At 40.8% G+C, this 26,174-nt stretch overlaps 2 protein-coding genes across 3 annotated transcripts in view; one reads left to right on the top strand and one right to left on the bottom strand.

Annotated features, from left to right (window-relative positions):
• The window catches only part of GTF2F2 (general transcription factor IIF subunit 2), a 54,144-nt gene that overhangs the window by 8,848 nt on the left and 19,122 nt on the right, over nucleotides 1-26,174 (bottom strand). For both annotated transcript variants that reach the window (XM_033148382.1, XM_033148383.1), the window contains 3 exons: nucleotides 22,164-22,245; nucleotides 6,042-6,141; nucleotides 3,450-3,593 (listed from right to left, as the gene is read on the bottom strand). In XM_033148382.1, coding sequence (XP_033004273.1) covers nucleotides 3,450-3,593; nucleotides 6,042-6,141; nucleotides 22,164-22,245 — 326 coding nt within the window. The remainder of the gene's footprint in view (nucleotides 1-3,449; nucleotides 3,594-6,041; nucleotides 6,142-22,163; nucleotides 22,246-26,174) is intronic.
• Nucleotides 24,339-25,501, top strand: KCTD4 (potassium channel tetramerization domain containing 4). Its single transcript, XM_033148384.1, has one exon. It carries the CDS (start codon nucleotides 24,537-24,539, stop codon nucleotides 25,281-25,283), a length of 747 nt encoding a protein of 248 aa, XP_033004275.1. The 5' UTR covers nucleotides 24,339-24,536; the 3' UTR covers nucleotides 25,284-25,501.

The following is a 26,174-nucleotide window of genomic DNA, read 5'->3' as shown; positions in this document are numbered from 1 at the left end:
TGGTTGCTCTCCTTGGCACACGTTGCAGCTTGTCAACATCTTTCTTAAATTGTGTGCCCAGAATTGGACACGGTATCCCAGGTATGGTCAAAGATGGAACAGAGCGGTACTATCACTTCCCTTGATCTGGACACTAGACTTTTGTTGAAGCAGCCTAGAATAGCATTAGCTTTTTTTGCTGCTACATCACACTGATGACTCATGTTAAGCTTGTGGTCTATTAAAACCCCTCAATCCTTTTCACACGTACTACTGGCAAGCCAGATGTCCCCCACCTTATATTTGTGCAGCTGGTTCTTCTTGCCTAAGTGCAGAACCTTACATTAGTCCTTACTGAAATTCATTCTGTTAGCTTGGGCCCAGCTCTCCAATCTGTTAAGGTCATTTTGAATCCCGGTTCTGTCTTCTGTGGTCTTAGCTACAACTTCCCAGTTTGGTGTCACCTGCAAATTTGATGAGCATCACCTCAATTCCTTCATCCAAGTCATTTATATAGACGTTGAATAACAATGGGCCCAGGGCAGAACGCTGCTGCACCCCACCTGTCACTTTTTTCCAGGATGACAAGGATGTATGTCTGTATGTATGTATGCCATCTGCCATAGATGCTTTAATTGAGATTCCTACATTGCAGGGGGTTGGACTAGATGACCGTTCGGGTCCCTTCCAACTCTACAGTTCTATGATACTCAATAGCTCCAGGTGGGCTATGAGCTGTAGAATCCAAGAATTACAAAACACTATTGAAGAACTGCAATGACAGGCCTCTGCCAAGCCCAATATGGTGATGCAGCCGCAGCATAATGAAAACAACAGCCCAGAGAGACTGGAAGGCACAATTGACACAGCAGCCTTGATTGCTTTAATTAAAAAAGAATTAGCTGGTGACTGGGATAAGGCATTAAAACCAAGAGAGAATATTTTTAAATTCACCCAAACAGTGCATCCACAACAGCAAACAAAGACATGGAACTCAGTACGAAGAATAGAACCATCTGACACAAAGCTGCAACTTGAAGATGTGCAGGATCAGAAGCGCTGCCAAAATTTGCACTTTGGAGTGAGCCTAATGGGAAATTTTTTCTTACACAACTCCTGGCTGACAAATGGTTCATATTCAGAATTTCCCTTTAAAAAAGGGAAAAGTTGACAGCTATGCAAAGATCTATAGCATTTCCTAATAGATGAGGCTGCAGTACAATATTGGGAGAGTCAGTTACGTTCAGAACCCACTGTTATATTAACTTGAGATGCAGTTAATGCATTTGATTGCTTGAACTGGCAATCTCTTTTTGCAATGGTGTGCTCCATTGATGTAAGCACATCTCGGGTCAATATGCTGCAACACACAGGCCCAAAGTTTGGTGAATGGGACACGTTCTTCAGCATTTCTCATTCTCAAAGCTCATTTAGCACTTACTAACAGCAGTTAAATTAGTGATAGCAAAATACTGGAAATCTCTAGGTACAAACCTGTTTGAAGCCTGGTTCTCCCAAGTATGGGACATTTATGAACAAATTAACCATTCTACAAAGGGAGCACCACACCAGGGAAGAAACCAACACTTTCTACACAGCATGGCATCCCTTTGTTGACTTTGTAAAATTGACTGAGCATGGTTTCCAACCGCCAACATCACATGGAAGAAAAACTATGGAACAACACCTTTATTTGACTGCCTATATTGGAATTTAGGAGACTACAATCCTTATGTGATACTTACATTTTACACTTGCCAAAGCTCCATATTTCATTTTTGGTGTTACTAGGTTTTTTGTGTTCAGTATTGTTAACTGACATTTTTTTTAAAAAAAAAAATCCAATAATATAATTTTTTAAAAGCGTCCACGAATGCCTATTTTTACAGAAGGCAAACTGTTTCAAAGGAGATCATGAATGAGAACGAAAGCTTTGCTCTTCCTGCATGAGGAAGACCCATAGAATTATAAAATCAGAGAGTTGGAAGGGACCATGAGGATCATCTAATCTAGGCATCCCCAAACTCGGCCCTCCAGCTGTTTTGGGACTACAATTCCCATCATCCCTGACCACTGGTCCGGTTAGATAAGGATGATGGGAGTTGTAGTCCCAAAACATCTGGAGGGCCAAATCTGGGGATGCCTGAATCCTAATCCAACCCCCTACAATGCAGGAATATTTTGCCCAATGTGGGGCGCAAAACCATGACCCAGAGAATAAGAGTCTCATGGTATCTGAGCTATCCCAGGTTTGCTGATGTACATCAGGCACAAACTTAGCCAGGCACAAACTATTCTTGTGGCTCCTTACTGAATCTCTTGCAGACCATTCAAGTTCTGTTGACCCTATTATATCTGCTCATTACCTGATTCCCAGTTTCCAAGGTCTTTCAGTTTCCGTAACTATTATTAGCTAGTGACATACAGTACCTGCAATCATTATAGGCAGTACGTGCTAGTAGAGGGCTTCCAACGATAATCCCAAGTGCAGTAACTCAGTTTTCCCCACAAGGGGGTGGGGGAGGAGAAAAGCTCAATTCCCCTCCACCAGCTGCCTTCAAGGAGCAGATGGCAAACTTTGCTCTTAAAAATAGTCTCACCTACAGTCCATGTGCTGCAGACTCTGTCCATTATGGGTAGGATTTGTTTTTGACAGAAATGGGAATCATCGTGGATGCTTTAGTTGAGATTTCCTGCATTGCAGGGAGTTGCACTATGACTAGGTGACTCTCGTAGTCCCTTCCAACTTTTCCATTCTATGATTCTATGCACTGGAACTCCATACCCTAGAGAGAATCCTAGATCAAGAAGACTGACATGCTAGCAACGAATTCTAAAAGGCTTGAAATCTGAATCTAAACGTTGAAGGGGGCACAGGGTATTACTAATCAATCAATGCCAAGTAGTCAAACCCAACCGTTAAATTACACAAGAAGCACCTCTGTTTTCTTTTCTTTCTACATATGGCAAAATTTCTGACCTCAGTCCTGACACTTAAGAAACGCAATGGATTGTTATATACAGTTTGAAATTTTAATTTAACTTTTATCATATTCTATTCAGCTGAGCACTTTTAAAAATCTAATTTATTGTTAGTAATTGTAAACCAGACTGTGCTGTTCTGCTTCTGGTTGTTATGTATATGGGCTTAAAGCCGAAATAAAATGAGTTGGGTTGAGTTTCTTTTCTTTTCGCACTTAATCCCCGATATGTGAAGAGTTACTTTGTTATGTTTCAGAACTTGTGGTTTATACACCGATCAGGAAGAACCAAAACATAACCAATTTGCATGGCTTTGGTTGTTTTTAAACATGCAGTTGCAAAGTCTATTATTGCAAACAAACAAACCAGTATGTGCTGACTCATTTAAAATGCATGTTATGCACATGTTACAAACTAAAGAATCTGTCTTAATAAGTTAATATATTTATCAGTGACAAACGGCATCAATACTCAGAACAAGCACTTACCACCGGCTGTTTAGTTATGTCCACCAAGTCTTTAATGTTGTAATACTGATGTTTTTCAAAGGCTGAAAAAAGCATGTCCAGTACTTGCTGCTTTTCAGCCCGAGCCCTCTTTCCATCTTCCTTTTTCTTCTTTTCATAATCAATCTGTTAATCCAAATGGCATAATTTTAAAATGGTGTTTTTAAACCCACTCCAGGTGTTTGTGGGGGGTAGAATTGGTTCAGCTTTGGTGTGAATAAGAATCTTCTTAGTTGAGGCACAACGAAAGATAAACCAAATTATAAAACAGAGCTAAGTACTTCATCCCATTTATGCTTGGCACTGTCATTCCTTGAATCTGAGAGCAGCCAATTGCCTAGGGCCTCTTGCTAACCATTTTAATGTGTTTTTAGTTCCACAGAAGAATTCTTTTACTTTAAGAAGTGGAAATCACAATTAATTCCTTAAAAATACCAATTAAGTGTTTCCTTTACAGTGGTACCCCAGGTTACGTACTTAATTTGTTCCGGGTTACAGTATGTAACCCGAAAAGGACGTAACCCGAACAATTCGTTCCGAAAAAACCCAAAGAACCCCCAAAAAACACTCTGCGCATGTGCAAATCGCACACGTGTCGGGTTGCGCTTCCGGGTTAGCGGAGTCCGTAACCCAAAAAGTACGCAACCCGAAGCGTACGTAACCCGAGGTACCACTGTATATAACTTGCCAAGCGTACCTGTTATGTACGCTTTACTTGAGATTCCTGCACTTCAGGGGGTTGGACTAGATGACCCACAGGGTCCCTTCCAACTCTACAATTCTATTGGATTCAAGTTTACAAGAAATGAGATTCCGACTAAACACCAGGAAGAACTTTTTGACAGTAAGAGCTGTTCAACATCGGGAGTCTCCCTTGTGAGTTTGTGTATTCTCCTTCCTTGGAGGTTTTTAAGCAGAGGTTGGATTCTAGGCTCATCGCAGCTTTAGGAACATAAGATTAAAGGACTTGACACATAGGCAAGAGAGGATTATGTTCTCCTGTCTCATGAACCCACTGGATTTCTTTTAGAGAGTTAACAAGCATATAGCAGTGATCTCCAGTTGACATAGTGTACCTGGACATTCAAAAAGCTTTCCACAAGGTCAAAGCACACCACAGCCCCCCCCCCCACTTAAAATATCATTTTAAGGGGGGCTTTGGTGTGCATTGACCTTGTGGGAAGCTTTATTTCATGTCCTCTTAAAACTGTGAACTCAGGAAGAGAATTGCATGCACAGTCAGTATTTTCTGCAGGCAGGAGCTTAGAAAGATCAAAATGCATATATAAAGTGATATTTTAGTTCTGAGTCGATGATGATAAAAGGCCAGCATCTGCCAACACTATTTTATTTCTTCAATGATGTCTCTTACTGTAGTGTGTTCATCTTCAGGCAATGCTCAGGAAACAAAAAACATTTACCTAATGAAAAAAGGTATATTCCCTGCATCAGCTCGCTTGAGCCTTCTCCTGAGAAAATGACTGTGCTGGCCATTTTCTCTCTTACATATTTGGAGAGCAGATACAACCGCCCACACAAGGGGAGCTTAAGTCCTGGTGAGAGCTTATGACTTGTCACCTACTGAGTGTTCTTGGCAGAGGCAAGATTTGAACTGGGGATTTCCCTATTACTGCACGGTTCAGCCTCCCAGCCACTATGCTACATTAGCTCTGAGACACTGCCTCTGTCTCATGTTCCATCATGGTCTTTATTATAACATAAATTCCTTATTAAGTAGGACTGCACAGATGCACAGAAAACATGTATGTAGAGCATGCCACTCAACTCTGTAATGCACTGGGGACTGCCAAACACCTAACTACATTTGGAAGGAATATTTTTTCAGCAGCAGCATGCCATTATGCTTTTGGGCATGTTCAGATGGCAGGTCAAAACAGTTGTATTTGATCATGTGTTTTACAGTAGTAGTATTTTATTATTATTATTATTATTATTATTATTATTATTATTATTATTATTATTATTATTATTATTATTATTATTATTATTATTATTATTTCCTGCCACTTCACTGGGTGTTTCATTGCACTAACTGTTGCTGAACTATTCTTTAATCCAATCCTTTGTTTTATTGCTTTAATATTTTTTTATTGCGCCACTAGGCTGACCCTGTATTGTGCCGATTATACCTCTCCTTCAATTAAAACGTGTTGAGGTATTTGCTAACTGTAAAAATCAACTGAACCTCTTCCAATAACAATTTGAAAGCAAAATAAATAAATTAATTAAAATGGGTATGCACAGGATCTGGACCTTTTAAAATAGATTTATAGAAGTATGCTCTTACGCTGTTGTATAATACGGAAGACTTAACAGGTCAACTTAAACACATATTACAGTTGGACCGAGTGCTGAATTTCATATCTTGAAACAATTTTTTTTAAAAAAAAAATCCTTCCAGCAGCATCTTAGAGACCAACTAAGTTTGTTCTTGGTATGAGCTTTCATGTGCATGCACATATCTTAAGATATCTTGAGTTGAACTAACCAGCTAGTGATTTGGCAATATTAGCTTAAGAACTACAATAAAGGCTAGCATGAAAAGTAACTCACATTATATTGATGATTAGCCACGGGTTTGTAGTTAGTGGTTACAGCTTTGTCCAGCTGCATAGTCCAGCTTACAGGTTTAGAAGATTCTTCAATCTGAAGCCTAAAAGAGAGAAAAAAGGAATTAAAAACCAGTAAAGACTGAAGATGATGGAATACATGGAACTCGCAGAACTGACCGGCAGAATCCGGGACCAGAGGGAGGAGACGGTGTCACGAGAGTGGAAAAAATTTAAAGATTATTTAGTTAAATCAGTAAAATTGAATATTTGAGCAGAGATAAATTAGAGGCTTTAATAGGGTTATATTAGATAAAACTAGCAAAAGAAAATTTTTGTATGAATGATTTATTTGTTAAATAGGAGTTAAGATTTGACATTAAGACAAGATTTATAGTTGATTAAGTTTATGACTGTGTAAAGTTAAGCATATTGAAAATTTGAGCAAATGTTAAATGAACAAGATACAAAGCTACCTTTAAGATGTTTTTGACTTTGAAGACAGTGGAGGGAATGGGGGAAGTCCCCAAATCGAGAAGTTAGTAACAAGGAAAGTATAAAGATAGGTAATGGTTAAGGTATGTATATGTTCTTTTTTTTTCTCTTCATGTTTATTGTTATTGTTATTGTTATTGTTTTTATTGTTGTTTTTATGCCTTGTGTTGTTGTTGTATTTTGTTTTTCGGTGTGTTATTGGAAAATAATAAAATCTTATAAAAAAAAAATAAAAACCAGTAAAAACAACATATGCTCATAATAGTTTGGTTGTATTTGATATTCTGTCAGAGGTGCCAACTTGAATAAAATATTGGGGGGGGCAGGTAAGCCCCACACTGCATAATTGATCACATGATGTGGTGCATGCACACCATTTGAATGGCAATGCCCATCAACTTGGGGGGCTGGCACCCTCAAATATTTTTTGTTGTTGTTCAGTCGTTCAGTCGTGTCCGACTCTTCGTGACCCCATGGACCAGAGTACGCCAGGCACGCCTATCCTTCACTGCCTCTTGCAGTTTGGCCAAACTCATGTTAGTAGCTTCAAGAACACTGTCCAACCATCTCATCCTCTGTCGTCCCCTTCTCCTTGTGCCCTCCATCTTTCCCAACATCAGGGTCTTTTCTAGGGATTCTTCTCTCCTCATGAGGTGGCCAAAGTACTGGAGCCTCAACTTCAGGATCTGTCCTTCTAGTGAGTACTCAGGGCTGATTTCTTTGAGAATGGATAGGTTTGATCTTCTTGCAGTCCACGGGACTCTTAAGAGTCTCCTCCAGCACCATAATTCAAAAGCATCAATTCTACGGCGATCAGCCTTCTTGATGGTCCAGCTCTCACTTCCGTACATTACTACTGGGAAAACCATAGCTTTAACTATACGGACTTTTGTCGGCAAGGTGATGTCTTTGCTTTTTAAGATGCTGTCTAGGTTTGTCATTGCTTTTCTCCCAAGAAGCAGGCGTCTTCTGATTTCGTGACTGCTGTCACCATCTGCAGTGATCATGGAACCCAAGAAAGTGAAATCTCTCACTGCCTCCATTTCTTCCCCTTCTATTTGCCAGGAGGTGATGGGACCAGTGGCCATGATCTTAGTTTTTTTGATGTTGAGCTTCAGACCATATTTTGCGCTCTCTTCTTTCACCCTCATTAAAAGGTTCTTCAATTCTTCCTCACTTTCTGCCATCAAGGTAGTATCATCAGCATATCTGAGGTTGTTGATATTTTTTCCGGCAATCTTAATTCCGGTTGGGGATTCATCCAGTCCAGCCTTTCGCATGATGTATTCTGCATATAAGTTAAATAAGCAGGGAGACAATATACAGCCTTGTCGTACTCCTTTCCCAATTTTGAACCAATCAGTTGTTCCATATCCAGTTCTAACTGTAGCTTCTTGTCCCACATAGAGATTTCTCAGGAGGCAAATGAGGTGATCCGGCACTCCCATTTCTTTAAGAACTTGCCATAGTTTGCTGTGGTCGACACAGTCAAATGCTTTTGCATAATCAATGAAGCAGAAGTAGATGTTTTTCTGGAACTCTCTGGCTTTCTCCATAATCCAGCGCATGTTTGCAATTTGGTCTCTGGTTCCTCTGCCCCTTCGAAATCCAGCTTGCGCTTCTGGGAGTTCTCGGTCCACATACTGCTTAAGCCTGCCTTGTAGAATTTTAAGCATAACCTTGCTAGCGTGTGAAATGAGTGCAATTGTGCGGTAATTGGAGCATTCTTTGGCACTGCCCTTCTTTGGGATTGGGATGTAGACTGATCTTCTCCAATCCTCTGGCCACTGCTGAGTTTTCCAAACTTGCTGGCATATTGAGTGCAGCAAATATTTTAATGGGGGGCAAAGACTCCTCAGCCCCTAGGAGTTGGCTCTGTACAGTCCTTATCAACCCTACCTAAAAAGGATATAGTACAGATCGACAAGCAAAATGAATGCAAACTTGGAGATGCACCCTTACATTTCATATATTCTAGCGTCAAATTTATTCCCTAGAATTTTAATTATTTTTTCAAAAAAAACAAGACATGATTTTAAATAATTACAAATCAAGGTGTAAATAACATTCTTGCAAGCCTGAGCTCATCCTGAGCTTAAGCCTGTTTGATATTCACCCTGCAATTGTTGGCTCCTCCTTTGGGATTTCCCCTTTCTTCCGTTTCTTACACATGCCCATCATAAATCTCAGCTCATCTGCCAGCTCCTTACACAGCCACACCGGTTTCTTGAGACGTCTCTCACTTTCCTTTCTTGTTGGAACTGTCTGCCTTTGGGCCTTCAATATTTCACCTTTAAAAAACTCCCATCCATCTTGGACAGCACCTGGCATGCAGAGGAACGAGCTCTATCAGCCCTGGCCCTGCGAGGCACCATGGCTAATAGAGGTCGTTCTTCTGCAAGCCGGACACTGTCGGCGAAGGGAGTCCCTCTGCCGCCAGCACCCGGTACACCGAGGGAAAAACGTGTTCCATCAGTTCTGGTGCCACACAATCATTACTTCCTTTGTTTGAGGACCGGAGCACAATGACGCCTTAGGAGTGGCAGTGGGTTTCACATGTGATATACCCCTGGGTGAAGGCGCCAATGTGCTCTGGCCCTCAAACCCAGGCCTACTTGTTGTTGTTCAGTCGTTCAGTCGTGTCCAACTCTTCGTGACCCCATGGACCAGAGCACGCCAGGCACGCCTATCCTTCACTGCCTCTCGCAGTTTGGCCAAACTCATGTTAGTAGCTTCGAGAACACTGTCCAACCATCTCATCCTCTGTCATCCCTTTCTCCTTGTGCCCTCCATCTTTCCCAACATCAGGGTCTTTTCCAGGGAGTCTTCCCTTCTCATGAGGTGGCCAAAGTACTGGAGCCTCAACTTCAGGATCCGTCCTTCCAGTGAGCACTCAGGGCTGATTTCTTTAAGAATGGATAGGTTTGATCTTCTTGCAGTCCATGGGACACTCAAGAGTCTCCGCCAGCACCATAATTCAAAAGCATCAATTCTTCGGCGATCAGCCTTCTTTATGGTCCAGCTCTCACTTCCGTACATTACTACTGGGAAAACCATAGCTTTAACTATACGGACCTTTGTCGGCAGGGAGATGTCTTTGCTTACTACTAGTGTGGTGTTGGATCCAGGCCTAGGATAAAAAGTGCTGCCACCAAGTCTGAAAACGGGTCAAGGTAAATATATTTATGACAGCTATTGTAAGTTAGTTCTAGAAACTCGCCAGGAGAGGGACGTTTGTGTACCCCTCTAGTACAATGTTCATAGGTATTGAACATTATATAAAGAAGCTTGTGCGCTAGCTGAGAATCAAGGTCAGAAGCATAGAAGCAATTTTCTTTTCTTGTATCACACGTTGGCCCTAATGAACTTTGGCTAAGAGCAGATCACTCAAAGTCTATTCAGTATAGGAAACTGTCGTTCCACCAGGGAATTTTAAAGAATTATTATTTCTAAAAGCACAATGTCTCCAAAAGCATGCTGTTACCACATTATGTTCCTTACACCTACGAGTGGAGTTTTTCTTCTAGGCTAGCATCTCGTGCACATTCCAGATTGAGCAGTGAGTCATGAAACTCTTGTTATTTTCCTGACTTTTATTATAATGACAATATGCATCCAACAAGCACGACTGATTTCTCCATATGATACATAAGATAGAATGGAACCAAACAGTTATAGCTATATAAAGATACCGTTTTGTGAAAGGTTCGTTTAGTTCTACATTGGGGAAGTTTCTGAGACTGCTTAATGTTGTACCTGGGGTTATTAACAGCCTAAATTTCTCAAGCAAGAGGATTAAGCATCAGTAGTAGTTTATGCAAACAAAATTCAAAACAAAACAAACAAAACAGGAGCTGCAGCTAAAGAATAAAATGTCCAAGGTTCAAATTTCATGTCAGCCAGAAACTCTCAACTCCCAATCTGTAATATGGCTGCTATAAGAATTTTCTGTTTTTAGGGTTTTCTATTTTATCTGTGCTTTTGTGGTTTTATCTGTAAGTTGCCTTGAGTCCCAGTCTGGGGGAAAGGCAGAATATAAATAAATATAATAAATGTTTTGGATGCTTAAAAACTCTATATACATAATTGCTAGGTATGATTATTCAATGAATGATACAACCAGCTTTGCAGTACAAAAAGAAAACCATGATATCTTTGTAACTCTCTGATCTTAGCCATCTGGATCCCAATTTGGCTGGGTACTTAAGTACTTGGAAATAAGCATATGAGCAATCTTAAAAGTTGAGTTGGAATATAGCGGCGGCTGCAGTCAGGTATGCAACTTAACCCCCTCATCATCATCATACTGAACAGAAGCGTGAAGAAGAGCACACAAGGGATGGAAGATCAAAATGCACAAGTTATCATCCAAGCAGAAAAAAGGAAAACAAAGGAAAATAAAGGCATAGCGTAATTGCTGTCAGGGCTATCACTAACATATGGAGCAGGGTATGACCTGGAGCGCTAATACCATTGCTCTGGTAAAGAAGGCCCAGCAGAGACTTTATTTCCTCAGACTTTTAAAGAAGAACAATCTGAGTGAGAGACTCCTGGTGTCCTTCTATCGAGGCAGCATAGAGAGCATGCTTACATACTGTATCTGTGCTTGGTTTGCCAGTTGCACAGTCACCGATAGGAAAATGCTCCAGATGGTCATAACCACAGCCCGAAAGATTATCGGTCATCCTCTCCCATCTAGGAATGAACTATATAGCTCCCATTGTCTCAAAAAAGCAAACAACATTTTACAGGATTCATCTCATCCTGGATATAGTCAGTCTGCATGGTTGCCTTCAGGCAAGAGATATAGAACAATTAAATCAAGAACGAATAGACTAAAAAACAGTTTTTATCCAAGAGTTATAACTATTTTAAATGCTGTAACCAAATGATATGATCTTGGGGAGTCGTGATGGATGGTATGTATGTGTGGCTGTAAATGTATAAATGCGTATATGTGGCTGTAAATGTGGAGTGGCATTCAATTTCGTTGTACTATGTACAATGACAACAATGTCTGTCTGTCTGTCTGTCTATCTATCTATCTATCTATCTATCTAACCACCCCAGGAAGTTGCAACATCCACCATAGGATGGAGCTGCCGAAAGGGTCGGGAGGACCCGCTCCCCTTGGCCTGGCACAAACTCAGTGCTGGCTTGGACCGTCCCATAGGCCTTCATCCTCCAGCGCTGCTCCTGGCCTCCTCCCTGTCCCCTTGGCGGCAGAGTTGAAGGGGAGGAAAGCCCTGTGAGTGCTGAGTGGGCCCCCCTTTCCCAGCCTCTGCCATGTCCCCTGTTGGGATGGTGGCAGTGAGACAAGCCCAGTTCTGCCGCCTTCCCCACCCCAGCCCAATCATCTGCAGATCCACTTCGCCTTGCATAGCCTCACCGATACCCAGCAGGCTTGCTGCCAAGGTGCAAGGCAAGCCCCCAGGCACACAGGCGGGCAAGCAGCCCTCTCTGCCTCTCCCTCCTTCCCTCTCTCCACTTCTTCCTCCTCCCCCTCCATCACCACAGCCGCCTCCCCTCTTGTTGGAAATGCCCATGGCACCTTTTTTCTTCTAGGAAAAAAGCACTGACCTTAAGCATGCATAGAAACTCAAAGAGAGGTGTGAGCTTGCTTTTTCCAGGTAATCTCATTTATATGAGGTCTAATTTGAGACAAATTCCCATCTCCTCATCAACACAGAGAAGTCTTTCTCTTTTCTGATCTTTCATATTTGTCAGAGTTGAAAATCCTTCTTCACAACAATATATCATGAAGAACTGTAGAAGAATAGCCAATGCTCTTTGAAAGACATTGTTTCTGGTTGTATATCCATACACACACACACACACGCGTGTGTGTGTGTGTGTGTGTGTGTATATATATATATATACATACTGATACTATACTACTGTATAGTAGAATGTTTAACTGTTTCTTCAATTCTCCATGAATCCTCCCACCACACTTGCCCTCCTCTCCTGCCACACCAATATGGTGCACCACATGCTTTGAAAACCCACTGGTATAGAAATTTGAGGTCTTAGCTGATCATTGGTCCAGGAGTTGGAGAAGCTTCAAAATTCCTTTCTTAAGAAAGTATTTGCTTTACCTGTTGGTACCAATGCAGCATATGCCAGTGCAGAAGTGGGCTGGAATAGGCTAGAATACAAGTTTGACTCTTAAATTTCCAGAGCAGAATGTAAACTCTCCCATTTTCATGTCTGCTTTCTATAGCTTATGGCTCACTCTCAAAAGCCAATTGCTGCTTTGCCTACACTTGCTAGACAACTTGATAGTGAGCTGACTAAGATCCAGTCACGGTCTAAATTATAGGTACAGTTTCTTGTGTATGAGAAAGCTTCTTTGACATGCCATTAATCCATTCTTTTGGAATTTTCTAGCTGCATCCACATATTAAGACTGTTAATCAGAAAGCTAACTATTTGGAGGCAGCTTCACAGAGAATTGCATTTACAGAATTAAAACTCAATTGTTATGCTTTGTGCCTTTCTGGATAGATGCTACAAGAAATTACCTTTGGAACAGCATTTCTGTGTCTTCTGCAAGGCAGCTATAAAGGACATAATTCGCTGTATTGTTCACCAACATCCTCTCTATAAAGATCCTCATGGAATTTCTCAAGCTTTGTTTAGCCTCAGGAAGAATTTTGTTACACTAAGTGAATTTAGGTACATTTTGCTGTTAGGCAAGGAAGATGGTGTTACATTGCCTGCTTCCTTATTTATGTTGGCAGCCAAGGAATTAGGAACCAAATTGGTGGTTCAACTCTGAATGTCTATGTTTGTTATGCCTTATAATTAAGCAAATAACACGATTACTACACTGGGTGGGCTTGATGGGAGTTGCAGTCCCACCTCTAGGTAATAATTAGGTCCATTCACGGATGACTCTGGGGTTGCGGTGCTCATCTCACTTTGTTGGCCGAGGGAGCCAGCATACAGCTTCCGGGTCATGTGGCCAGCATGACTAAGCCGCTTCTGGCAAACCAGAGCAGCACACGGAAACACCGTTTACCTTCCCGCTGGAGCGGTACCTATTCATCTACTTGCACTCTGACGTGCTTTCGAACTGCTAGGTTGGCAGGAGCAGGGACCGAGCAACGGGAGCTCACCCCGTCGTGGGGATTCGAACCGCCGACCTTCTGATCGGCAAGCCCTAGGCTCTGTGGTTTAACCCACAGCGCCACCCACGTCTCTCTAGAGGGCCCCGCAAATGTTACCCTTGCCCTATGCCATGGGCCCAGGATCTCTTACTCTTAAGCTGCAAGTCTACAGACAGGATTTGTTCTTTTTAACTCAAGCACTAGCTTCTGAAGCATGCTATTTAATTGCATATGCTTCCATATACACAACGCTGTCAGACAGCCGGGGTCCTTTAGATGTTTCAGATATCCAGCTTTTCTAAAACCTCACCAAGTGAAACAAACAAATGGTTACCAGGGAAGCAAGCACACCAGTGGGAACTAGGAAAGGCAAGACTCAGCACCAAGGGCAACAAGGTGCTGAGATGTAACTGGTAGCAATATGCTGTTACTTTGGTAGCTCTGTGTGAAAACTGTCAATACTTGGCCTCTAAGAGAGGTTATAATTAACAGATGCAGCAATGAAGCATGTCAGCTAGCTCGTTTCTGATCATGTCACCACTGCAGGCTCCCTGGAAACACCGGAACCTTCACTGCTTAACTGTAACACTGTACGTTCAGGTATTAAGCATAAATTAAGCCCACTCACAAATAGCCATATGCCACACACCCATGAGCACGCAAAGCAGCCATGCAGGCAGTCTCCTGTCTCCATAATCCTAGAATGCACAGTAACTGCTCCTCACGCTTTGCAGGTTTTACTAGTGTATTGCGTTTTTTTAAACAGCAGGAAACACAGCCCCAATCTCCCACAACAAGGAAAGGAGCTTGCAGAAAACGTTTAAAGGATTCCAGAATCTGAGCAAGACAAGCACAACACCCACAATCTAATTTAAATGAAAAACAAGTGCAGTAGCACTAGTCCTGCAGCAATTCTGTTTAATGGCAATAGTCAAACGGAAACCATTAATACACGCTGCAACGGAAGGGGAAAAAGTCTCCCCCACCCCCATTCCATCCTCCTTGGTAGTCTGGGTATGTCAAACAGGCTGCCATCACACCCCCATTTAGACTCCCTCTATCCCCAGAGAGAAGTGACTTCTAGGGATTCAAAGCACATCTTTAGGGAGAAAGATCACCAAGCCTACCTAGTTTCTTTCTGAGCCCAAGGAGCTTGTGTTCTCTGTCAGATTATTAAAACACATAATCAAATTTATCTCCACAGTTACCCCTTGACTAAATATCTAGACAGACACCATGAAGATATTTCAACAAAGGCAACTTTTTGTTAGTATTTTGTCTGCTCAGCAACAGCAACCTGACATGGATCCAGGCAGCTGCCAGAATCTCTATACCATATAGCACTGCAGGTGAATATTAATAAGAAATAAATTTAAGAATAGATATTCCATGAGAAAAAAATAAGATTAGTTTGGTGTTCCACTCATAGAGGAATAAATTTAACACAAAGCCAAGTCTAATAAAACATTATAACTTGACTCTCTTCCCCATGATTAGATACTTCAATGGAAAAGGTGCAGCAATCTGAACTGGATGTTTTGATTCAAGTTTTTTCAAAACACATCTGTGACATTATTTAATAGCACAAGAAGATGATTTGATTTCAAATTCATTTCTTTGTGAGATATTCTCAAACAAAATCTTAGAAAATGGCTGGTTTCCCAAAGAGGAAGCTGTATAAGTGTGAGTGTGAGAGTGAATGTGTGAATGGACCTTCTATGATCAGGCCCCCTCCTATCTGCTGTAGTCTGATATTTAAACATTTTGGAATATCATTGTGCACTTGAGTGGAACCTGCACATTTCCCAAACTGGAAAGCCTCCTTGTCTTCCACACTTTCTCTCTCTTCCCCATCCCTTTGACACTAGTCTTCCAGATTTCGCCAAAGCTAGTCAGAAGTATATGAATGCAGCAAATCTCGGCATCGCTAAATTTTGGAAGAGTAAAAAATCCTCCAGCAATGACACAATGGCTGAAGAAAACCTGGACAACTGTCTTGCTGATAAAGCAAACGTGATTAGGAAAGCAATAGGTAACAATTACCAAAACATATTTGATGAAAGATGATCCATGTTTATTCAATTTTGGAATGACAAAGTAAATAGCAGATGAGTAACTCTGGGATTGGGAAAGACCCAAGTGTTAAAGAACACGAGAGGCTGTGAGAGTAGTGTCAGCATGGTCTATAAGTGAACTGCTGCTGAATAATTGAGATCTTCCAGACACATTAATATGATATATATACTAGACCTAACACACGAGCAAGTGCAAACCCAGGGTGTCTGGTCTTTGTATGTTAAGCCAAGAAGAGGAAGCAGTTTTTTCCTATACTGTATTGAGAACCACAAACCTGTTGTAATGTCCAAAAGGTTATCTTAAATAGCTGGTATGAAGCCTCTGCCTTGATGTCCTTTATTTACAACATTTCATTTGAAATTGGTTAGAAGTCTAGTAGCATATATTTGCAAACATTGATGGAATGTTTAAATCGATGAACTGTAGCCAATTGAACCCATGGTCCCCCACCTTCAAGGCAAGTTGTTCCATGAATATAGGATTACAATTAATGTAGAAATCTTGTAAGCTAAACATAATTTTTCTTTTCCCAAGAAAAAAATGTTTTTTTGTGAAGGAGAATCAACAACCTGAGGATACTATCTCAGTGGAAACAGAGGGGAACATACTGGAGAAAATGACCCTGCAATGTATTTCCGTATCCTGAGCCTATTGAAAGTATATGGCTTGTGGGTTTTTTTGTATTTACAGAATGGTACTGCAGATGGTGACAGCAGTCACGAAATTAGAAGATGCCTGCTTCTTGGGAGAAAAGCAATGACAAACCTAGACAGCATCTTAAAAAGCAAAGACATCACCTTGCCAACAAAGGTCCGTATAGTTAAAGCTATGGTTTTCCCAGAAGTAATGTACGGAAGTGAGAGCTGGAGCATAAAGAAGGCTGGTCGCCGAAGAATTGATGCTTTTGAATTATGGTGCTGGCAGAGACTCTTGAGAGTCCCATGGACTGCAAAAAGATCAAACCTATCCATCCTTAAAGAAATCAGCCCTGAGTGCTCACTAGAAGGACAGATCCTGAAGTTGAGGCTCCAGTACTTTGGCCACCTCATGAGAAGAGAAGATTCCCTAGAAAAGACCCTGATGTTGGGAAAGATGGAGGGCACAAGGAGAAGGGGGCGACAGAGGATGAGATGGTTGGACAGTGTTCTCGAAGCTACTAACATGAGTTTGGCCAAACTACGAGAGGCAGTGAAGGATAGGCGTGCCTGGCGTGCTCTGGTCCACGGGGTCACGAAGAGTCGGACACGACTGAACAACTGAACAACAACAACAATACCTATAAATCCGTATGTGGTAACATCTCATGCTGCAACATAATCCTTTTTTTTAAGCATTCTTTCTCAAAATAAAACTAAGCTGCCCCAAATGAAAAGCATCATAATACGACGATAATGGATGAACTTCCCGTCTGCCCCCTGCCCCAGTTTTCTAGAATCATGGCCAACCTGGGTTTCTTTTTCTGAAATCGAAAAACAGATACGATTTTTTGGCCATTTTTTCAAAATACTTGTTTGGAGACAGATGGGGAGAATTCAAAATAATAATAATTATTACCATTTGTGTCATTACAGTTCTTCCTAACAACTATAATTGTAACAGTTACAGGTGGGTAGCCGTGTTGGTCTGCCATAGGCGAAACAAAATAGAAAATTCTTTCCAGTAGCACCTTAGAGACCAACTGAGTTTGTTCTTGGTATGAGCTTTCGTGTGCATGCACACTTCTTCAGATAAGACAGACCTATAATTGTAATTTACTCTTTCTGTCTATGTCCTTTTTAATTTTTTCACTAAGGGGACATAATTTAAAGCATAAAATTTATTCATGTTTCAGGGTATCCAGATTCCAAGGTTTTAGTAAACCTTATAACTTGGTAGAATATTTACCAACTATTTTAGGCACAGTTGATCATTTTGGGTACACTGCAATACATTATTAAAGATTATCCAAATTAGTTATAAGGCCTGCCACCCTTTCATATTTACAAAGTTCTTTCGACAATGCTGGTAAGGTTATACCATCTGCTCAGAGGCTCTTATCCTGCCTGCCCCCTGGAAAACCATACGTATTTCAATTACAGTGGTACCTCAGGTTACATACGCTTCAGGTTACAGACACCGCTAACCCAGAAATAACGCTTCAGGTTAAGAACTTTGCTTCAGGATAAGAACAGAAATTGAGCTCTGGCGGCGCAGCAGCAGCGGGAGGTCCCATTAGCTAAAGTGGTGCTTCAGGTTAAGAACAGTTTCAGGTTAAGAACGGACCTCCGGAACGAATTAAGTACGTAACCAGAGGGACCACTGTATTATGTATTGCTGTCACCAGGGGGTTCAGAGAGAGGGCGAAGAGCAATAGGACAAGGGGCAACCCTGCTCTGTGCTGCTTCTATCAAAATGGGATTCACATCTTAGGATGAACTATTGCAAAATTAAATAAAATAAAAAATTCCTTCCAGTAGCACCTTAGAGACCAACTACGTTTTTTCTTGGTATGAGCTTTCGTCTGCATGCACACTTCTTCAGATAATAATTTCATTGCAAAATTGGCACCCTATAATGCTTTGATTGTTGCTATAAATAGAGTTATAATACTCAAGTGAAGGAGCCACACCGCAACTAATGGAAATGGTGAAAACAGAATATAACAAATTATAGAACTGTAGAGTTGGAAGGGATCATAAGGGTCATCCAGTCCAACCCCCTGCAATGAATTAAGATTGTGCACTACAGATTGCACATTACAGATTCATACTATATGGTAAAATGAATGAAATATAAATACTTAAGTGCTATAATTCAACCCCTAGCTAATCTTACAGTTCATATTGTGAAAGCCCATACAAGAATAAAAGCAGAAACGAAAACAACCCAGTGAATTATTCTTCCAGTAATTTTTTTGGCCCAATAAAAGATAAATGCTCAGGTTAAAAGAATAATTATTCTGAGAAAACTTTGGTTCCAAGGTGTCAGGGAACTGCCACCTAGCCCGCTGAGGGGAACGGAGGGTCCGTTAGCTTACAGAGACCCCCAAAGCCTTTTGAGCAGCAGCACCTCTTCCAGCACGAAGAGCAGCCACACCTCCAGTGGGGAGGAAGGGGAAGGGGCCAGCTGGGAGAGGAGAGGGCTCGGGGATGCTGCTGAGAGCCCCAGCACCTCACCTCGTCCTGCTGGTCCGGAGGGTAGCACGCCATTTCCGGCGCCCCAATTGCGCAGAGGGGTGAATTGCAAGGAGGGTAGGAGGAGATCTGGGGTGCCAAAGCTCTTATGCTGGGGAAGGAGTTGGAAGGGATTCTGCCAGCAAGTGAGACAGACATGCTTTTGTAGCTCTGCACTGTAAACAGTTTTGCACATAAAAATTGCCAAAAGACTGTTTGGGCTCCTGCTTCGTTACTCATAAGCACCATCGCGTGAACCTTACACAAGGATATGATAATAACTTTGATTCTTCTGCCATCAGGCTCTCACTATTGAGCCACGAAAGTGGGTTCTGATGCCTCTCATTTTCAGATTTTTAAAAAATGCAACTTTTAAACAGAAAGCTCTCTCCTCCAACCTCAGAAAGTTTCTCACTATTATTCCATGTAGATCTGTAGCATATGTGCTAAAATTAAAAGCTGGAGCAAGTGTTCTTTTGCTCTCTCTGTCTTCTTGGCAAAGATGCAATTTCTCAGCTCAGGTGATGTTTACCTCTTCTCCAAACAAAATAATGTGTCATAAGTGCTAGGCCTCTGTGAACACCATGGAGAGCTTTTATAGCCCCGAGGAATACATTTGCAGAGACCCTGCAACACAAATAAAAACAGAAGCCAAAGCCAGTTTTCATTTTAAAGAACCACCACATGACAAACATCAGGTGGGTTGCTTTTTTGTCCTCTACAGCTGCTGAAATTGAAAAATCAAGTCCTATTTATGGATGAACCAGCTACAGATCCCAACAATGTTACATTAAAAAAAACCCAAATCTTACAAACTTAATTGTGTTAAAATTTGATTTTGCAATCCTGTAACCACTTACCTAGGAGTAGGTAATCACAAAGAGATTTACTTCAGAGCAGACATGTTTACCATTGTAATGTATGCTGCCCATAAAGTGAATTCTTTATGAATGCCTGGACTTCAGCTTCTGCACAGCAAAGACATACCTAAGCCTCTTTTCAAGGTTTTCACATTTTTATTTCGCCATTTTGTTGGAGGCAGGGATTCCTTTAACCTCCTCCTGCACTTACTGTATAGTAGGATGTGCAGGAAAAACTTTTGGTAGTATCCAGTGAAGTAGCTCCACAACCACAATGATTTCTGGCTGAACAATGGAACTGCCCCTCCCTCTTCTCTCCCTGTGTATCCCCTAAATCTGTTCAAAGTACAGTGGTACCTCGGTCTACGAACTATTCGGTGAACTAACTCTGCAAAACTGGAAGTAGGTGTTCCAGTTAGTGAACTTTGCCCCGGAAGCCGAACGGTGGAAGGGCACCGGTGGCAGGAGACCTCAGTAGGGAAAGCGTGCCTCGGTTTAAGAATGCTTTGGATTAAGAATGGACTTCTGGAACGAATTAAGTTTGTAAACCAAGGTACCACTGTATTCCCCCAACCCTCCAGAGATTTGGAGAGGACATGGGGCAATTAGGAGGGGAAGATCTACTGTGCAAACAGAAGTCCTTGCACTAATGCAAGTGCGGTGGACTCATAATCTGGTGAACTGGGTTCGCTTCTCCACTCCTCCACATGCAGCTGCTGGGTGACCTTGGGCTAGTCACACTTCTCTGAAGTCTCTCAGCCTCACTCACCTCAGAGACTATTTGTTGTGGGGGAGGAAGGGAAAAGAGATTGTTAGCCGCTTTAAGACTCCTTAGGGAAGTGATAAAGCGGGATATCAAATCCAAACTCTTTTTCTTCTTCTTCTTTGAACAAAATTGGACTTAGAAGGATGCTAGTTAAATTTGGTCAACTGTGTAAAAAAGAACATCTAAAAGGAAATTATGCTAAAACCCAATGTTGTCACGTTGAGTAAGAGGGTTACTAAGTCCAAGTGGTCATTTGATGGTCATATACTTGAGCAAGTACATATGTTTAAATATCTAGGGCTGCTTATTGATGAAAAGCTTTCATGGAAATGCTAAATGAATGCAATTAAGTTATCATCTGCCTGTTCTACTGGCCAGTTAGTTATACAGGTTTTTTTCCATTTGAAAGGGGGCAGCTAATCAATCCTGCCCTCAAGATCTATGTGCACAAATGCTTTACGGGGCTGAAATTTGGGGAACTGGTGTCAAATCTGAACAAGAAGTTCTACAAAATAGATTTATGAGGCAGATACTAGAGCTTTCTCCAGGGACTGCATCGGCTCATCATTGAGCTGTTGGGTCTCCCCTTGATAGCAGCCAGATTTGATCTAGCCTACCTTAGATACTGGGGTAGACTAAATGCCTTTGAGGACCATATTCTCACCAAGCTCTGCTGGTTGGAGCAATTAAGGACAGGAAGTTGGGCACAAAATGTCAAGATAAGCTTAAGGCTTATAATCTCTAAATGGAGAATTTAGACATTGGATCTTCTACCATGACACCAACCAGCATCTATTATTCTATCTGGTATCCTCAAATCAAGGACAACTATTCAAGGCCTCACTACCTTGAGACACTGACTATATGGGGCCTTTGTTGAACAGCTTTACTCTCTCATTTGCTGAACTGAAAATAAGTTTTAACTTAGAAACAAAACCAGATGATCTTAGGACAATAAAACATACGTTGATTAAGTGTGTTACGTTGGTCACAATGTGTTGCATTGGTGTATTACATTGGTCACAAAAATACATGCATCCCCCTGCATGAAATGAAATGGGGGGGCAGGTTTTAACTTTATTGTCTTCTTTGAGGTTTTCAGCATTAAAAGAAAATGTGATGAGATGTTACCTGATATGTTTTTTAACATGCAACATTTCTTGTGGCCAATGTACTGCCACAGAATACAAGTTGCATAGCATTTGTTGCCACGGTGTCCCTTAAAATGAATAGTGTAAGGAAGGGGTGGGGAACCTATAGTTCTCCAGATGTTGCAGGACAACATGTCCCACCACCCCAGGCCACTGACAATGTTTGCTGGGGCCGATGAATCAGAGTCCAAAGCAAAAAGAAAGAAAGAAAGAAAGAAAGAAAGAAAGAAAGAAAGAAAGAAGGGGGAAGGTTGTGCTGCCAGTCACCGATGCAGGATTCTATTTTAATAATAATAAAATACCTGAATAAATAAGGAATGAAACGTGATCATCCCAATGTGTTTCAAATATCACCTTTCTTTAAGGGATCGACTGAAAATTATGATGCACCCAATTTAACAACCATCCATGTATAGGCATCACTGCAGCCATGTAAAAGACAAGGTATATTTCAGTTGTATCAAGCTACCATGCAACAGATTTAATTTAAAAAAAAACTGCAAGAAAGGCTCACCTTTTCAACTTCATGTAATTTTCATTGGCTGCAGGTCTGCACTCTGCACGCTGGACTACTATTCCTTCCAGAGACAGTTTTTCTGAAATAGGAGGAAACCCAGATTACCAACGAAAGTCATATGAGTATGAATGGTATCCATTTTAACAAGTTGTATTTTTTATTTATGTTTTGAGTGTGATAAATTACTCAATATGCCCAAGATTTTTTCAAAACTGTTTTACTTCTGTAATAGAATCAGTCCAATCAACAATTCTAACAAAACAAACCATCAGGCTATTGACAGCACATGCTCTTGTATATGAGGAAAATGTTGTCAAACATCTTCAAAAGACTGCATCCTTTCCCCCATACACAGGTGTGTTTCTCCAGTATATGGGTATTGCCACTGATACCCTACAACCAGGTTATAGTTATGCTTTTGTAGATTCACAACACCAGCATACAATTTTGTTCCGTCAGCACAGGGGGATTTAGTAGCAATTTCATCCTCGGGAAAGAATAGCTCAAAAACGCAACGTACAGTTAACCTCAACACTGTATCAGCTCTATCTACTAGATATACTTATATAAATATAAAATATAGACAAACCATTTGCACACTTAGATGTAATCTTTGAAGTACGGTCTATTAAGCTGCTGGTTCCTATCTGTTCCTATTTTAGACTCATGCAAACATAATAAATAACAAGCCTATGACTAAGCCTCGTGGTTATGGAGGACTGTCTGAAAACGTGGAGATAATACCTAGATTCAGAAACTAGGCTATGAGAAGAAAATGCACAGCCCAGGTGGCAGTATTCTTAAAACCCCCTGGCTAGCTCTCTGTCCATCCTTGCAACTCCTAATTCTGTTGTGCAAGCATTGCCCTCGCTTGTATGCAGGAGGAAAAGCTAACTTCTTTTTTGGCATGTACATGGCGAGAGTAAATGCACCTATAAAACCTGTAAAAAGATTAGCATTGCTTGTTGTATGGCAGTGGATTTGGCACTAGCGGAAACTGTGTGGATAACACCTGAATTATATGAGTCATAGAATTGCAGGATTGGAAGGGAGCCAGAGGGTCATCCAATCCAACCCCTTGCAATGCAGGAATCTCAAACATTGAGTACATTTTGGCATGGAAGGGGCAGCCTAAACATTAAAAAGAATTAAAGTTAATATACTACTTGATTCTTGGTTACAGAAACATTCCTTAGTGCTATAGCTATGCCACAGCAAATAGCAAATAGCAAGTAAATGATGCTGAAAGAGTTAATTCCCCCCCTCCTCTTGCAGTGGAATACAAAGCTGCAGACCCAACCTTTCTTAAGCTAAGGAAGCAGACATCCAAACTTGCACAGCTTTCCTTGTCATATACCTTGTTGCAAATATTTGCAAAGGGAGAATGAATTGTTTAAGATATGAGCCTGAAAGTCATGGCTGCTACAAAAAAACAATGCTGCCTTTTCAATGCCATGTTGTGGTCATTTTCTCCATGGCTGAAGTGTTGCTAAGCTGTAATACTGTGTGATATATACAAAGATTTGTTACAAACCTACCAGCTTTCTTTCCACATTGCAACAGCAGTGTCATTTTAACCGGAAACTGAACTGATCGGTCAAATATAGCCATATAATTAAAACCAATTAAGTCATCTCTACTAGCAACATTTCTGCCAATAAAATTATTTTCTATTGAAGAAGAAAAAAATCCCAGACTGCTTTAGATGGTTAAAAAGCAGGCTTACCATACAAATCCATTTTATATAAAACACTGTTTTTTTAACGCTACGTTTAATTTTATGACAATATTATCAACTGTCATGTTTCAGAGCAAGGTGCACGAGCAAAATGCAACGGGACGACAAAAAGCTTTAAAAATGGTTGAAAAACATAATTATTAAAGGTTTTTGAGGTTACTGTTTGGTAATCCTTTTTGAAAAGTATTTTACAACAAATAGCTAGGATTGCTCCACCATTTCATAATTTTCAATATACTTTATTTCAACTTAATACCAAGGTGCAGGCAAACAGCTAATTTCTTTCTGCAGAAACGAAAGACACTTCTTAATCATTTAAACTTCAGAGTCTTCAAGAGGAAAAATAACTAAGACGCCTTTCTCCCCTGCCATCCTCTTGCCCTTATACGGTTAAATGCAAATTGCATCTTACAGTCACACTCCCAGTATCACACTGCACACATACAGCTTCTACGCCACCTACCGCAAGGCTGTTGCCGACAAGCTCATGCAATGCTTCCAGCACTCCCATTCTATCATTGTTCTAGAGCTGAATAAAGGTGCCTTTTTGACGAAATCTCCATACAAAGCAAAAGGAGGACAAAGCAAGAAAGCCGTCTTAAAGAACGGAGCACAAAACAAACAGGCGTGAAATGGAGAGCAACCAAAAATGCAACGACTCGGAAGGCACCGATCAAGGCAAGAATTGTAAAATGTCTCCAATTACTCTCAATGTTGGTGGATATCTGTACGTTACGCAAAAGCAAACACTAACCAAGTATCCAGACTCTTTTTTGGAAAGAGTGGTCAATGGAAAGGTTCTCTGTCCGTCTGATGCAGATGGCCATTATTTTATAGACAGGGATGGGCTGCTCTTTAGGCACGTTCTGAACTTCCTACGGAATGGAGAATTGCTTCTACCAGAGGGATTTAAAGAAAACCATCTTCTGGCACGAGAGGCAGATTTTTTTCAGCTTAAAGTGTTAGCTGATGCAGTGAAATTAAGGTGGGAAAAGGAGCAGCTCGCAGCCAGAGAGACTACCTTTCTGGAGATAACAGACAGCCACGACCGTTCGCAGGGCCTTCGGATTTTTTGCAATGCTCCTGATTTCATAACAAAAATAAAATCGCGCATTGTTTTGGTATCCAAAAGCAGGCTGGATGGCTTTCCAGAAGAGTTTTCAATCTCTTCCAACATTATCCAGTTCAAATACTTCATAAAGTCAGAAAATGGGACTCGGCTTGTTTTGAAGGAAGACAATACTTTCGTGTGCACCTTGGAAACTCTTAAGTTTGAAGCTATAATGATGGCACTGAAATGTGGATTTAGGTTGCTGACCAGCCTGGACTGTTCCAAAGGGTCAATTGTTCACAGTGATGCACTTCATTTTATCAAGTAATTACTTCTTCTCTCAATAGACAAAAGGCCACAAGCATGCAGCCTGTAAATCTAATTAAACTTCAAGACATCGCAAAATGATTTATTCAACTCTGTACACCACAGAGCACTGCTGCTAATGAATAAATGTGAGCTAATGGTATGTAAACTGTAACATCCATCTATGAGTTCTTTGTGCCTAAATTTATTAATAAAAGATATACTTACTAAACATGATTTTAAAAAATCAGACTGAATGCTGAAGCAATTTACATCTCTGTCTCCTCTCTCCTGTCTCAGAATCTAGCTACCAGTAAAATATTAGTATGTGCTTTTGTGGCTAATATGCAGTACATCTTATTTCACTCAAGAACGATAAAAGTGTTTTCTTTTCAACATACACAGTTTTCTAACTAAATACATCCTGGTTTTCAGATACCAATTAAGTTTCAGCTTTTACTTGCTGGTTTAAATGCAAGTCATACTGAATAATTACAGAAGATATATAAACATGCTCACTCCATTTCAATAAGCTATACAGGAGATTTTATCTTGTACTTCAAAAATATGATTTATATAAAGGAACCCAGTTTTGTCGTTTGTTGTAAAGATTATATACTTTGCAATGTATGTGATGAGTAAAATGCAATTACGCTGTTTCTATCTTGCTTACTAATTTCACATAGCTATTGAACTAAAAAAATATATTCAAACTTCGTTTCCACAAAGGGTGGATGCTGTATTGCAGGTCTTCCATATCAGCATGAAAACTTAAATCAACATATCAACATTGCAGTGGTTTGGTAGAAAACATGTTCTGGCTAGAGGAAAAAAGAAATGTAGGCAAATGCTCTACAAATTTTAAATTCTGAACTATAACTACAAGTGTTAGTTATGCCTATCTTGACTAAAA

This window comes from Lacerta agilis, chromosome 5 (assembly GCF_009819535.1).
Source record: "Lacerta agilis isolate rLacAgi1 chromosome 5, rLacAgi1.pri, whole genome shotgun sequence".
Taxonomy (NCBI): domain Eukaryota; kingdom Metazoa; phylum Chordata; class Lepidosauria; order Squamata; family Lacertidae; genus Lacerta; species Lacerta agilis.
The sequence above is the reverse complement of the archived record's forward strand: the minus strand, read 5'-3'. Positions and strand labels throughout refer to the sequence as shown.

Bases quoted from the DNA above. Each gene is read 5' to 3' on its own strand.
- KCTD4 (XM_033148384.1), top strand. From the start codon at position 24,537: ATGGAGAGCAACCAAAAATGCAACGACTCGGAAGGCACCGATCAAGGC.